Source organism: Piliocolobus tephrosceles, chromosome 10 (genome assembly GCF_002776525.5).
Source record: "Piliocolobus tephrosceles isolate RC106 chromosome 10, ASM277652v3, whole genome shotgun sequence".
NCBI classification, from domain to species: domain Eukaryota; kingdom Metazoa; phylum Chordata; class Mammalia; order Primates; family Cercopithecidae; genus Piliocolobus; species Piliocolobus tephrosceles.
In genome coordinates, this window is record NC_045443.1 from 31,757,393 (window position 1) to 31,773,525 (window position 16,133).

The window sequence follows — 16,133 nt, forward strand, 5'->3', positions numbered from 1 at the left end:
ATCCCTTCAAGGCATCAAACACAGTATTGATTCTCCTTTAATGGCCACATCATATTTCACGGTACAGATGATCTATTTAGTGACTTGCATGCTGACAAGCATTACCACTATTTCTAGGATATGTTGTCAGATTATTTTTCAGAAAGTCTGGAAAACATTTCATATTTCTATTAGTAGTGTCAGAAAGCTCCTTTCCCTTTACATCCTTCCAGAAGTAGATATTATGGCTACTTTATTTATTTTTTGAGACAGAGTCTTGCTCTGTTGCCCAGGCTGGAGTACAGTGGCATGATCTCAGCTCACTGCAACCTCTGCCTCCCGGGTTCAAGCAATTCTTCTGCCTCAGCCTCCCAAGTAGCTGGGACTATAGGCGTGTGCCACCACACCTGGCTAATTTTTGTATTTTTAATAGAGACAAGGTTTCACCATATTGGCCAGGATGGTCTCGAACTCCTGACTTGGGATTACAGGCGTAAGCCACTGCGCCTGGCCCTATTTATTTATTTTATATTTAATTTATTTTATTTTATTTTATTTTTTATTTTTATTTTTTGAGACAGAGTCTTGCTCAGTCACCCAGGCTGGAGTACAGTGGCGCAATCTCTGCTCACTGCAAGCTCCGCCTCCTGGGCTCATGCCATTCTCCTGCCTCAGCCTCCCAAGTAGCTGGGACTACAGGCGCCGGCCACCATGCCCGGCTAATTTTTTGCGTTTTTAGTAGAGACAGGGTTTCACCGTGTTAGCCAGGATGGTCTCGATCTCCTGACCTCGTGATCCGCCCGTCTCGGCCTCCCAAAGTGCTGGGATTACAGGCATGAGCCACCGCGCCCGGCTATATTTAATTTATTTTAATTCATTCTTTCCATTTCTTTGTTATCTCCATTTCCCACTCCCATTCCCCACCCACTTAGGAAACCATTCTCATGTTTAATGTGTATCCTTTCATTGTATATTTTCTTTTAACGTGTTTGTTGTATGCATGCATTTCTAACTTATAAACATGGGACTTGTCATAGATTTGTTTAGTTTTTCACTCAGCACTATGTTTTCAAGATCACCTACTCTTAAATGTTGGAAGGCCTAATAGGTGAAAATGATGTCTCACTATTACTTTAACTCGTATTTCTCTAATTACCGGTAAACTTAACATCCTTGCATGAGCTTGCTGGCTATCTGGATATGCTTTACTATAAACAATCTATACATATCCTTTGCCTGTTTTGTTATTTTTAAAAATCGATACATAATAGATGTACATATTTTCAGGGTACATGTGATAATTTGATACATTCATATAACGTGTAAAGATCAAATCAGGGTAGCCGGGCGCGGTGGATCAAGCCTGTAATCCCAGCACTTTGGGAGGCCGAGACGGGTGGATCACGAGGTCAGGAGATCGAGACCATCCTGGCTAATACAGTGAAACCCCGTCTCTACTAAAAAATACAAAAAACTAGCTGGGCGAGGTGGCGGGCGCCTGTAATCCCAGCTACTCGGGAGGCTGAGGCAGGAGAATGGCGTAAACCCAGGAGGGGGAGCTTGCAGTGAGCTGAGATCTGGCCACGGCACTCCAGCCTGGGTGACAGAGCGAGACTCCGTCTCAAAAAAAAAAAAAAAAAGATCAAATCAGGGTAATTGGGTTATCCATCATCTTAAATATTTATCTTTTGTTTATGCTAGGAACATTCAAATTATTCTCTTCTAACCATTTTGAAGTGTATAATAGATTATTGTTAACTATAGTCACCCTACTGATCTATCGAACACTACTATTTATTTTATGTGTATTTATACCCATTAATCAACCTCTCTCTATGCCCCCATCCCCTACCCTTCCCAGCCTCTGTTAGCCACCCATCTACTCTCTATCTTCATGATATCCACTTTTTTTTTAGCTCCCACATATGAACGAGAACATGTGACATTTGTCTTTCTGTGTCTGGCTTACTTAACAAAATGACCTCCAGTTCTATCCATGTTGCTGCATATGACAGAATTCATTCATTTTCTCCCTCCCTCCTTCCCTCCCTCCCTCCCTTCCTTCCTCCCTCCCTTCCTTCCTCCCTCTCTCCTCCCTCCTTCCCTACCTCCCTCTCTCCTGAGACAGGGTCTTGCTCTGTTGCCCAGGTTGGGGTGCAATGGTGCAATCACAGCTCACTGCAGCCTTAACCTCCTGGGCTCAAGAGATCCTCCTGCCTCAGCTTCTAGAGGCATGCTTACCACATTTTACTAAGATTTCATTATTATTTTATTTTATTTTTCAAGATGGAGTCTTGCTCTGTTGCCAGGCTGGAGTGCAGTGGTGCGATCTTGGCTCACTGCAACCTCCGCTGCTGGGGTTCAAGCAATTCTCCTGCCTTGGCCTCCTGAATAGCTGGGATTACAGGCACGTGCCACCATGCCTGGCTAATTTTTGTGTCCTTAGTAGAGATGGGGTTTCACCATGTTGGCCAGGATGGTCTCGAATTCCTGACCTCGTAATCCACCCGCCTCGGCCTCCCAAAGTGCTGGGATTACAGGCGTGAGCCACCATGCCTGGCCCATATTTTGGTTATTACAAATAGTGCTGCAATAAACATGAGAATGCAGATATCTCCTTTATATATTTATTTATTTTATTTTGGATATTTACCCAGTGGTGAAATTGCTGAGTCATACAGTAGTTCCATTTTTAGTTTTTTGAGGATCGTTTTGTTACTTTTTGACAAATTTGTAAGAGCTCTTTGTTGTGGCCAAATACATGCTCTACATATTCAGAGGATGTATATTATCTACATGAGAGATGTAATGTTCTGTCTGTTATATATATATGTGTGTGTATAAGTATCTCTCTCCATGTATGTGTGTTTGCACATAAATATGTTTAATGTATATATGTTTATTTATAGTATTATCTAATTCTACTATATTCTTATTTTTCTACTAAATATGTGGAATTTCTAGTTTATATTTGTAATTTAAAATCAAGTTTTCCTTTCACTTCTGCAAGTTTTTCCTTGTTGTTTTATAAAAAATTTCAAAAATACAGAAATATAAAACAGGATGATATACATCTATGTACCCCAAACCTAGAATTTTGTTACTCTTTTATCATATTTGTGTCAGATATCTCAAGACATAAAACATTTCTGATTAAGGTTGAGCATGGTGGCTTATGTCTATAATCCCAGCACTTTGGGAGACTGAGGCAGGAGGCTCACTTGAGCCCAGGAATTCAAGACCAACCTGGCAACATGGCAAAACCCTGTCTCATTTTACAAATAACACAAAAATTAGCTGGGTGTAGTGGCCTTCACTTGTAGTCCCAGCTACCTAGGGTCGGGGGTGCTGAGGTGGGAGGATTGAGCCCAGGAGCTGAGGCTGCAGTAAGGTGAGGCTGCAGTAAGCTGTGATTCTGCCACTGCACTCCAGCCTGGGTGAGAGAGCTAGACCTTGTCTCAAAAAAAGAAAAAAAAAATTTTCAGATAAAATTAAAGCCCCTTTTGCATACTTGCCTGGTTTACTCTATGTATCTCTCTTTGTAGAGACAATTACTACCATAAAGTTTTAAAAATAGTTCCTGTCCATTATTTAATTATACTTTTAATACTTATATATATCTATAAAGAAATTATTGGTTTTTAAAATATAAATAAAGTTCCCTTAAATCATTTCACAGGAGTTGCTACAGCAGCACAGAAAGCTTTTTTGTTTTTTGTTTTTTTGTTTTTTTTTGAGACGGAGTCTTGCTCTGTCCCCCTGGCTGGAGTGCAGTGGCCGGATCTCAGCTCACTGCAAGCTCCACCTCCCGGGTTTACGCCATTCTCCTGCCTCCGCCTCCCGAGTAGCTGGGACTACAGGCGCCCGCCACGTCGCCCGGCTAGTTTTCTGTATTTTTTTAGTAGAGACGGGTTTCACCGTGTTAGCCAGGATGGTCTCGATCTCCTGACCTCGTGATCCGCCCGTCTCGGCCTCCCAAAGTGCTGGGATTACAGGCTTGAGCCATCGCGCCCGGCCTCAGAAAGCTTTTTTAATATTACAATTCTCTCAAAGCTGTACTATGAGTCAAGGTTAAAGAAAAAAGGCCAAAAAAATTTCCAGTTCTCAAATTATAGCTTCTATGGCAGGAAAGTATTAGAATACACCTCCACCTGTAACATAAAGCAAGGAAACCACCGGATATCTCCAACTAGGATCTTAAGATTCCCTCTAAATTGTTCTCTAGAAATACCATTTGTGCTTTTAATCTGCCTTTAACATTTTTATTTATGTATCTTGAGACAAGGTCTCACTCTGTTGCCCAGGCTGGAGCGCAGTGGCACGATCACAACTCACTGCAGCCTCAACCTCCAAGGCTCAAGTGATCCTCTTACCTCAGCCTCCCAAGTAGTTGGGACTACAGGCATGCACTACCACAATCAGCTAATTTTCTGTATTTTTTGTAGGGATGGGGTCTCAATATGTTGCCCAGGCTGGTCTTGAACTCCTGGGCTGAAGTGAGCCTCCTGCCTTGGCCTCCCAAACAGCTGGTATTACATGCACGAGCCCTGCGCTCAGCCTTAATCTGCTTTTTAAATAGGAACACAGAACAAAGAAGATTGTTTGCAAATAAACATTTGAAAGAATATAGCAACAGCTGATCAGAGTCCAGGCATTGAAACAAAGCAATGATTGTAGAAGCAGACAATATACACAACTCTGGAGCAAGAAACTCAAAAGCAGAGATTTTGCAGTAATGTGTGTGCTGGTTATTTCCATTGACCTAAAAGCTCTACCTGGAACACATATAAACTAGGAGGATCTTGTTAACTTATTACCTGAGTAGAAAGAAGTCACTGCCACCAACATTGTGCAATTTTATTAACCATTCAAGTCCAGTAGCATCTGGTAAAATTAGGACAGAATTGGGATTAAAAAACGAACAAATATTCAGTATCGAACAGTTCAAAGAAGCCACTACATACTCTTTTCACAAATATGTTTCACAAAGCCAGTACAGTACTAGCCATTAACTCAGTACACCAAGGGTACTGAAGTAGTAAAGATGCAACAAGAAAAATAGCTATGTTAGAAAGACCAACATTTTAGAAAAAGAGTAAAACTCTTCCAGTTTCTTCCCTTTAGCTCCTAAAACAACATCGCACAATCTGGATCTACCTATCTAGCCCTGTATCAGCTTCTAGAATATTTGTCAGGAGCAAAAAATAAAATGACCCTGGCCAGTGTAGTATGGATATTTAGGAAGAAAAGCAGGGAGAAAGTCAGTTCTCAGAACAAATTAGTCAGCTTCAGCCTCATCACCAGGATCTCTGGATTCTTTGCTCTTCCGCATTTCTTCAATGTGCTTATCTTTCTCTGCAAACACTCCAGTGTGTTAGTCATTTGTGCCTTCCTGTTGTCTTTGTTAGCTTCCATTTTGTGGATCAGTTTCTCTTCTGCTGTTTTACTGAAGCTGTTCTTCTACTGATTTCTGAAGCACTTCTTTCTCCTGCTCTCATTTTTCACCAAGCTGCTTCAAGACCTCAGCTTCGCAAGGCTTGTGTCTTTCTTCTGAAGCTTCTGATTTATTCTGAATTTCCTCCAGGGAAAGATCTTTCTTCTTTGGAGGGGAAATGAGGAACTTTGGGATGGATTCTTTTGATGGGGTCTGAGAATCAAATCAGCTCAAAAGCCTGGCCTGAGGCACACTTCTCTAGTGCTTTCACTTGGATATCAGAAGCCATGATGAATAAAAGACAAGAGACTGGCAGTGTATTCTACAAAATCCACTGGGATAAGGAAAACCCTGCTCGCCGAGCCACCTGACCACACTCTGAGCTGTTTTCTATATTTATAAAATATAAGAGTAGTATATTAAATTTATTAAGTTTCCTAACGTGACTAAATTTGACTAAACTACACGACAGGTTTCCTTTTTGTAAGACTGGTGTTAGTTGCAAATTCATGATATTTTCTTGTGGAATATTCCTTTTATCATTAAGTAATGTCTCTCTTTATCTGTATTCATGTTTTTCACTTTAGAGACTATTCTGTTTGATTTCAAGTATTTCTCCATCATGTTTCCTTGGTTTCTTTTGCTTAACATTATGTTTCCGAAATTTATCTGCATTGTTGCATGTAGCTATGGATTATTCATTTTCATTTTCACGTTGTTCATGTCCATTTTCACTAATGTATAATATTCTGTTGTTTGACCAATTTATTCTACAGTGAATATACAGTTGGGTTGTTTGTAACTCTTTACTATTATGAATAATACCAGTATGAATATTCTTAGACATGTCTTTCGGTACACACGTATCTGTGTTTCAGCTGAGTATATATATCTAGTAGTGGAACTGCTGGCTCATAGGGTAGTCATATGTTTAGCTTAATGCCAGTTTTTCAAAGTGGTTGTACCCAGTCACAATCCTACCATTGGTGAATGAGCATGCTTGTGGTCCATATCCTTGCCAACATTTGGCATTGTTAATCTTTTAAATTTTAGTCATTTTAGTGAGTATATAATAGCAATGCAATGTGGCTTTAAATTGCAATCTCTGATTAATATGGGAACACATTCATCTTTTTATTGTCTGGTTGGATATCCTCTTTAGTGGAGTATCTACTCAAGTATTTTGCCCTCTTTCATTTTGGGTTAACTATGTTTCTGAACATTCTGATATATAGGAATTCCTGTTATATGCTGGATATGAACCTTCTGTTTGTTATATATGTTGCAAATATATTCCCCCATTCTGTGGACTGCCTTTCTACTTTCTTAATCATGTCTTTTGCTGAAGAGAAGTACATTCTAATATAGTCCAATTTATCAGTATTTTCCATTACAGCAGGTGATTTTTTGTCCTGTTTATAAACTTTCCCTGCCCTAAGTTCACGAAGATATTCTCCAATGTTTTCTTCTAGAAGAATTCACTAAGTTTATTGTCTCACTTTTACTTTTTAACTTACAAACCACCAGGAATTGATTTTTTTTTTTTTTTTTTTTTTTTTACATTTTTATTTTACTTTAAGTTCCGGGATATTCATCTAGGTATTAAAGCCCCACATGCATTATCTATTTGTCCTGATGCGATCCCTCCCCTTGCTCCCCACCACTACAGGCCCTGGTGTGTGTTGTTCCCCTCCCTGTGTCCATGTGTTCTCATCATTCAGCTCCCAATTATGACATGTGGTGTTTGGTTTTCTGTTCCTGTGTTAGTTTGCTGAGGATGGTGTCTTCCAGCTTCATCCATGTCCCTGCAAAGGACATGATTTCATTTATTTTTATGGCTGCATAGTATTCCATGGTGTATATGTACCACATTTTCTTTATCCAGTCTATCGTTGATGAGCATTTGAGTTGGTTCCATGTCTTTGCTATTGTGAACAGTGCCGCAATAAACATATGTATGCAATAAACAAACATTCATTGTAATAGAATCATTTATATTCTTTTGGCATATACCCAGTAATGGGATTGCTGGGTCAAATAGTATTCCTGGATGAACACATTCTTTATGAAGAAAGATTAAATAAATTCTTCTCTAGTGTCAAGCTACTTTAAACTTGTTTTAATTCAAGACTACTATGGTACCTTCTAATCTGTCTACAGACTGTCTAATTTAACTCACAAGAGGCAATATCAGAAACTGGGATTTCTTGGTAACTAAGATTTATAGTTAACTTTTTTTTTTTCTTTTTTTTTTTTTACTTTAAGTTCTGAGATACATATACAGAACGTTCAGGTTTGTTACACAGGTATACATGTGCCATGGTGGCTTGCTGCCCCTATCAACCTGTCATCTAGGTTTTAAGCCCTGCATGCATTGGGTATTTGTCCTCATGCTCTCCCTCCCCTTGCCCCCAACCCCCCGACAGGCTCCGGTGTGTGATGTTCCCCTCCCTGTGGGCATGTACTCTCATTGTTCAACCTGAATTCGAATGCTGACCTGTCTTGCTAGGTTGGGGAAGTTCTCCTGGATCATATCCTGAAGTGTATTTTCCAACGCGGTTCCATTCTCTCCATCACTTTCAGGTACACAAATCAATCGTAGGTTTGGTCTTTTCATAGTCCCATATTTCTTGGAGGCTTTGTTCATTTTCATTATTTTTTCTCTAATCTTGTCTCCGCACCTTATTTCAGTAAGTTGACCTTCAATCTCTGCTATCCTTTCTTCTGCTTGATCAATTTGGCTATTGATATTGTATATGCTTCCTGAAGTTCTCATGCTGTGTTTTTCAGCTCCATCAGGTCATTTATGTTCTTCTCTAAACTGGTTATTCTAGTTAGCAGTTCCTGTAACCTTTTATCAAGGTTCTTAGCTTCCTTGCACTGGGTTAGAACATGCTTCTTTAGCTCAGAGAAGTTTGTTATTACTGACCTTCTTAAGTCTACTTCTGTCAACTCGTCAAACTCATTCTCCATTCAGTTTTGTTCCCTTGCTGGCAGGGAGTTGTGTTCCTTTGGAGAAGAGGCGTCCTGATTTTTGGAATTTTCAGGCTTTCTGCTCTAGTTTCTCCCCATCTTTGTGGTTTTATCTACCTTTGGTCTTTGATGTTGGTGACCTACGGATGGGGTTTTGGTGTGGATGTCCTTTTTGCTGATGTTGATGCTATTCCTTTCTGTTTGTTAGTTTTCCTTCTAACAGACAGGCCCCTCAGTTGCAGGTCTGTTGGAGTTTGCTGGAGGTCCATTGCAGACCCTGTTTGCCTGGGTATCACCAGCGGAGGCTGCAGAACAGCAAATATTGCTGCCGGGACCTTCCTCTGGAAGCTTTGTTCCAGAGAGGCACCTGCCTGTATGAGCTGTCTGTCGGCCCCTACTGGGAGGTATCTCCCAGTCAGGCTACACGGGGGTCAGGGACCCACTTGAGGAGGCAGTCTGTCCATTATCGGAGCTCAAACGCTGTGCTGGGAGAACCACTGCTCTCTTTAGAGCTGTCAGGCAGGGACGTTTCAGTCTATAGAAGCTGTCTGCTGCCTTTTGTTCAGATATGCCCTGCCCCCAGAGGTGGAATCTAGAGAGGCAGTAGGCCTTGCTGAGTTGTGGTGGGCTCCGCCCAGTTTGAGCTTCCCTGCCATGTTGTTTACACTGTGAGCATAGAACGGCCTATACAAGCCTCAGCAATGGCAGACGCCCCTCCCTGCACCAAGCTCCCACATCCCAGGTTGATCTCAAACTGCTGCACTAGCAGTGAGCAAGGCTCCATGGGCATGGGACCTGCTCAGTCAGGCACAGGAGGCAATCTCCTGGTCTGCCGATTGGGAAGAACATGGGAAAAGCGCAGTATTTGGGCAGCAGTGTACCGTTCCTCCAGGTACAGTCACTCACAGCTTCCCTTGGCTAGGAAAGGGAAATCCCCTGACCTCTTGCACCCAGGTGACGCCCCACCCTGCTTCAACTCGCCCTCCGTGGGCTGCACCCACTATTCAACCAGTCCCAATGAGATGAACCAGATACCTCAGTTGGAAATGCAGAAATTGCCCATCTTCTGCGTCGATCCTGCTGGGAGCTGTAGACTGGAGCTGTTCCTATTTAGCCATCTTGGAAGTGACCTCCCAATTTCTTTTTAATGATATAAAATCTTTCCTAAGCATCAGTAGGATCAGAAATGCAAATTTTTCAGAAATTTCAAAAATGTAGAGAAAAGGTTGGACATTTTGTTAGGTAAGTAAAAATATATACAATTATATACATATAAAATTATTATATTTGTTGTGTAACATAAAATGTTGTTTGTATTGCTCACTGTAGATCTAGTGATTGTAAGAACTTATGTAGCATTTTTTCAAGCCGCCTTATCTCTTTAGAGACTTCAAAGACTTCAGAAAGGTATGGAGAACATCAAATGTTGGTCAAGATGATAGTCAACAGGAACTCTCAAACATTGAGAGTAGGCATGTAATTTGGTACAAGCATCTTGGAAAACTGTTTGGCCTTATCTTGTAAAGCTAAAGATGTATAGATCCTAAGATCTAGCAATTCTGGTTGTAGGTATCAACCCTAGAAAACCTTGCACTTTTGAGGCAGAAGATGTAGACAACAACTCACAGCAGCACTGTTTGTAACAGAGAAAACTAAAGACAACTCAAATTACCATCCACAGTAAATAGAATGAATTACAATATAGTTATACAATGGAACCTTATGTTTGTGCAATTTATTCAAGTGGTTGCATGTGGCCACAGTTCATCTGGTTCTCAATATATGCTGTAATATATAGGTGATACATGTATGTGTGTATACATGTATTTCATTGTGTGAATATACTACATTTAATTTTTCCAGTCTGTTGTCATTTGACATTGTCAACATACATTGCTTTAATTCTTTCTTTTAAAAAGTTGAGATGAAGGTCAGATAATATGAAATTAATCATTTTACAGTGTGCACTTCAGTGGCATTTTGTACATTTACAATGTTGTGCAACTACCGCCTGTATCTAGTTCTAAAACATTTTCACCAGCCCAAAAGAAAACTTATCTCTATTAAGAAGTCAGTCCCAGCCAGGTGTGGTGGCTCCCACCTGGAATCCCAGTACTTTGGGAGGCTGAGGCAGGTGGATCATCTGAGGTCAGGAGTTCAAGACCAACCTGACCAACATGGTGTAACCCCATCTCTACTAAAAATACAAAATTAGCCAGGTGCGGTGGCAGGCATCTGTAATCCCAGCTACTTGGGAGGCTGAGGCAGGAAAATCACTTGAACCATGGAGGAGGAAGTTTCAGTAAGCTGAGATCGTGCCACTGCACACCAGCCTGGACAACAAGAGTGAAACTCTGTCTCAAAAAAAAAAGTCAGTCCCCATTCTTCCTTTTTGTAATACCTCAGAACTACTAATTTGCTTCCTGTCACTACTGATTTATCTGGATTTATACAGTATGTGGCCTCTGTGTCTGGCTTCCTCCAATTAACATCATGTTTTCAAGGTTCATCCACACTGTAGTATGTATCAGTATTTCATTCCTTTTTACAGCAGAATAACATTCAACTATACAAATATACCACATTTTGTTTACTGATTCATCAATTGATGGACATCTGTCTGGGTTTTCCCACCATTTGGCTAATGTGAATAATGCTGCTATGAACACCCATGTACAAGTATTTGAGTACCCAGTTTCAATTCAGTTGAGTATATACTTAGAAGTCAAATTGTAGCAGAACTGTAGGCCAAGTGTAGTGGCTCACATCTATAATCCCAGCACTTTGTAAGCCAAAGTGGGAATATCTCTTGAGTCCAGGAGTTTGAGACCAGCCTTGTTTATTTGGTTGAGCCACAGGTGAGCAGTGTCTCAAAACAAAAGTGAATGCAGAGCCTTGCCTAACAGTGCAAAGCCAGCTGCTTATATATCTGGCTCCTGTCACAGTCTGATTTGATTGGTGAGGTTGATGGGGTGCTGGGCATACGGGTGGCCAAAATTATCAAGGACTGTGGAGTAAAATGTAGTGGTTTCCACTGGGGCAGAAAGAGAAGGACTTCTGGGCTTGGATGCTCAGTGGGAAGTACCCAGGGGAGGAAGCTGGGTATCTGATGCTCAGGCATCAATAATGGGGTGACATCAATACAAGAGTGTACAGCAAGAGGGAAATATCATCCTCACCGCCCTCAGCATTCCCTGTGAGCCAGCCTCCCCGCCACTCTGCATTCCCTACACTTTCAGCTGGTAAACAGCAGTCTCCTGTTGGCTGTTGCTATAATTCGTAACTTGGGCACACATTAAGCTCCTTGGTCTCTGATCCCTTAGGGGAAAAAGGCAACCAAATGCAACTGATGGGGTCTGGGTAAAGTCCTCAGTGGGGAAGGGAGGCTAAAGTGACACTGTAGGTGGAGCCTACGAAGTTCGCCAATATCTATCTTAGTCAACAAACAACGCCCCCTTGGTCAAGGCATATAATATTTTTACTGACTCTTGGGCTGTTGACAATGTTACCTGGTCTGCCACTTAGAAGAAAACAAACTAGCTGATTACAGACACTCCTCTTTAGCACTGTGAACTGTGAAAACAAATCACAGCTGAGAATCAGACAGATGTCCGTGGCAGTGGCTCACTCTCCAATGGAATGGACTGCAGTGACACTGCTAATCAAGTATACACCATCCAGACTGCTGCCACTGCTGCCAGGGTCAGCAGTCTGCACACTGCAACAACACACTGCACATAGCAACATCTGCCATCATGGCGTGGGAACAGAGTAAAGATTACATGTGTCTGACACTACTATTGCATGTTGGTCTTGTGCTTCCTTTCAAAAGTCAGCCTGTTTTGTCTCAGTGAAATAAGCCATATTGCATGGGGTGTGGTCCCTCTTCTGGCAAGCTGACTATATCAGCCTTTCACACACACACACACACACACACACACACACACACACGGGGCTAATGTTAATGTGTTACAGTTTTTGACATTTTTTAGAGTTATGGTTTCATTGTTCCAGTCTGTTCAACCAACTCCAGTCACACTGATCAAAATGTGTTGTGCTTTTGGTTTTCCAGACCACTTTCACTCTGACAATGATATGTCTTTTACTGTGCAGAGGTTGCTCAAAAATGAGCCAATAGTCAAGGTATTCAACGGATATTTCACACCTCTTATCATCCTCAGGCTGTTGGCTCCAACAAGAAGTAAAACAGACTTTTAAAAAATCCACTAAAAGAAATTTCTGACTCTACCTTCTTCACACTCTCCTGGTCCATGCATCTTAGTAAGGTAGTTTGGTCACAAAAAATGTACCCCAAAAGGGTTCATAGTCTCCTAGCCACCTCCTATATAACGATCAGGATGAAAAGGGGAAGGTTTGCTAGACTTAGTCTGAAATTCTGGGATTCCACTCTGACAATTCCTGGGCATGATATGCAGCTTTCTTTCTCCGAACAACGACTCCAAGCCAGGCTGGTTGGTACACTCTCTGGGTGGCAGTCTAGCAAAAGGGAACTTAGGAAATTCAAACTTAATTCTGGTTCAGCCACCTGGATTCTCTTGTTGTACTGAAACCTGGATAAGGGGTCAGCAAACTATGACTTGTGGGACAAACCTGGCTAGTTGCTGATTTTTAGAAATCAATTTCTATGCCTGGCATGGTGGCTCATGCCTGTAATCCCAGCACTTTAGGAGGCTGAGGCGGGCAGATCACCGGAAGTCAGGAGCTCGAGACCAGGCCGGCCAAGCTGGTGAGAGCCTGTCTCTACTAAAAATACAAAAAGTTAGCCAGGCATGGTGGTACATGCCTGTAATCCCAGCTACTTGGGAGGTTGAAGCAGGAGAATCACTTGAACCTGGGAGGCAGAAGTTGCAGTGAGCTGAGATTGAGCCACTGCACTCCAGCCTGGGCAACAGAGTGAGACCCCATCTCAAAACAGAAAAAAAAGAAATCAACTTTTACTGGAACACAGCCTTTCTCTCTCTCTCACACACACACACACACACATACACACACACACACACCACCTCTGGGGCTATTGTTACAGTTACAGCCTGCGGGGCTATGTGTTACAGTTGTTGACATTTTTTCAGGTTATGGTTTCATTGTTTCAGTCCGATCAACCAACTCCAGCCACACTGATCAAAGTGTGTTATGTTTTTGGTTTTCCAGATCACTGCGATCTCAGCTCACTGAAAGCTCCGCCTCCTGGGTTCATGCCATTCTCCTGCCTCAGCCTCCCAAGGAGCTGGGACTACAGGTGCCCACCACCATGCCCGGCTAATTTTTTGTATTTTTAGTAGAGACGGGGTTTCACCATGTTAGCCAGGATGGTCTCGATCTCCTGACCTCGTGATCCACCCGCCTCGGCCTCCCAAAAAAAGACCACTTTCACTCTGACAATGATAAGTCTTTTACTGCAAAGGTTGCTCAACAATGAGCCGATAGCCAAGGTATTCAACAGATATTTCACACCACTTATCATCCTTAGGCTGCTGCCATTTCTTTATGTGTTGTCTGTGGCTGCTTGTGTTCTACAATGGCAGAGCTGAGTAACTGTGTCAGAGGATGTGTAGCCCACAAAGCTAAAAATATTACTATCTGGCTCTTCACAGAAAGTTTACCAACTCCTGCCCTAGATAATAAAGATAACTACCACTTGGTTGAGGACACTGCTCACCAAGTACCCCTACAGTGACCCACGCCAGTCAAGGGGGGAAATAAGGTAAGTCCGCATAAACTTTGTAAAAATGCTCTTGTTCCTCTTGCATGTGACCTCTGTGAGTAGAGGATTAGAGAAAAGCAAAGCATTTGAAGTGACTGACAATCACTCCTGTTATATAGCAGATCCCCCTTATCCATGGGAAATATATTCTAAGACTCCCGGTGGACACCTGAAATCATGGATAGTACTGAATCCTAAATCCTATATACACCCTGCATTTACTATGCATACATACCTATGATAAAGTTTAATATATAAATTAGGCACAGTAAGAGATGAACAACAACAATAATAAAATATAACAGTTATAACAGTATCTATAGGGATTGGGTGGAAAAATAAAAAAATACATGTACATCAGTACTCTTGTGCTCTGGTGCAATTACTAAGTAATATCAGGGTTATGTGAATGCAATAGCCCTGCAACAATAGCTCTGATAACCAAGAAGGCTACTAAATGGACAGCATGGATATACTGAACAAAGGCAGAATTCACATCCTCACAGACAGGGTAGGATGGTGTGAGATTTCATCTTGCTATTCAGAATGGTGCACAATTTAAAATTTATGAATTGTTTCTTTCCAGAATTTTCCATTTAACATATATATATATTTTTTTACCATGGTTGGCAGTTTCATGGTACCTGAAACTGCCGAAACAAAACAGCAGATAAGGAGAGACTACTATTATTTTGCTTTATGCAGATTTCAGGCATATTTCAATATATTACCTTTTTCCCACAACATGGCTCTCTGCCCTCCACCACCACCTTTTTCCTCTCAGTCTTTTTCATCTTAGCCCTTTAGTATGCTCTTCTTGGAGCTCAGCAGTGCAGAGGCTGTACCATGTGTTTCCCAAAGTAAATGGTTTCCTCTTTCTGCTCCAGTTCCCTCTGGCTGCAATAGCAGGGAGTTGGGACAGAAACAAATCAAATAGATTTTAAAATTCTGGGAGGACTATTAAATGGCCATAAAGCCCATCCAGAAACCCTGCTGGTCAAACAGATTTATTAAATTTGTCAAATCATGTACCAAATTTACTACAGCAATGGAGATCACCTTGACACGGTTTGGGTAGCATTTCAACAGGGGAAAGTTGGGCAGGAGTATACATAGGGTTCTGGGATATAAACTCCACCAGTTTAAGTGGGTGTTTCTTCCCCCACAGTGGCGAATGGGTAAGGATTAGGCAAAGTTTGTGACTTAGTAGTTTAAAACTGATGGACACAAGAAGCAGCCTTGAGCAATCCGTACAGATAAACATAATGTTTGTCCTAAAAATCAAAATGTTTGTCCTGATAGCTGTTTATTTGGATAAACTGATTTGCAAAAATTTCCTAGAGCAGGAAGTTATGTTGACATAAGTGGTGTTGATTCTCAGGCCCAACAGTTGGCACAGGCAGTCTCATTTCTCAAGACAAAATGAAAAGAAGTCAGCTAAAACTTAAAATCTTTAAAAGCTGTAAAACAATTGCGGAGACGGGCGGATATCCCATACAGTATTAGTTGCTCTACGTTTTATACTTAAAAGAAACAACCTATTACTATTTGGTCAATTCATCATATGGCGACTTGATCTAACGAATAAAAGAGTTTTGGCAACATGGGCTGGTTCTAATGTAAGTGTTACATAAAATTTTGTCCTTGACTTTCTTTTTTTCTCTCTATAGCCCCTCTCTTAAACTTAACCATGGCTTCCTATCATCTACAAAGTTTTATCCCCGATCTTAGTTACAATCCTTGACCTCTCTTCATTTTATTTATTTATTTAGAGACAGAGTCTCACTCTGTTGCCCAGGCTGGAGTGCAGTAGCACCATCTTGGCTCACTGCAGCCTCTGCCTCCCGGTTTCAAGCAAGTCTCCTGCCTCAGCCTCCCAAGTAACTGGGAATACAGGTGTGCACTGCCATGCCCAGTTAATTTTTTTTTGCATTTTTGGTAGAGACAGGGTTTCACCATGTTGGCCAGGCTGGTCTTGAACTCCTGAGCTCAAGTGATTTGCCTGCCTTGGCCTCCCAAAGTGCT

The 16,133-nt window shown here is 41.6% G+C and overlaps 1 protein-coding gene and 1 pseudogene across 6 annotated transcripts in view; both read right to left on the minus strand.

Moving 5' to 3' along the window:
* The window catches only part of AMN1 (antagonist of mitotic exit network 1 homolog), a 62,154-nt gene that overhangs the window by 41,021 nt on the left and 5,000 nt on the right, over window positions 1-16,133 (minus strand). Inside the window, exons 2-3 of one of the 6 annotated variants that reach the window (XM_023208961.3) lie at window positions 14,840-15,005; window positions 4,797-4,863 (exon numbers count right to left, since the gene is read on the minus strand). The exons of 2 other annotated variants lie outside the window; for them this stretch is intronic. In XM_023208961.3, the coding sequence (XP_023064729.2) occupies window positions 4,797-4,863; window positions 14,840-14,855 (83 nt within the window). In that variant the 5' untranslated portion in view covers window positions 14,856-15,005. Of the gene's footprint in view, window positions 1-4,796; window positions 4,864-9,421; window positions 9,487-14,839; window positions 15,973-16,133 lie in introns of those variants that run through there. 3 more of the 6 variants (XM_023208962.3, XM_023208964.3, XM_023208963.3) reach the window with 3 other exon arrangements.
* On the minus strand, window positions 4,857-6,986 carry LOC116418946 (annotated as a pseudogene).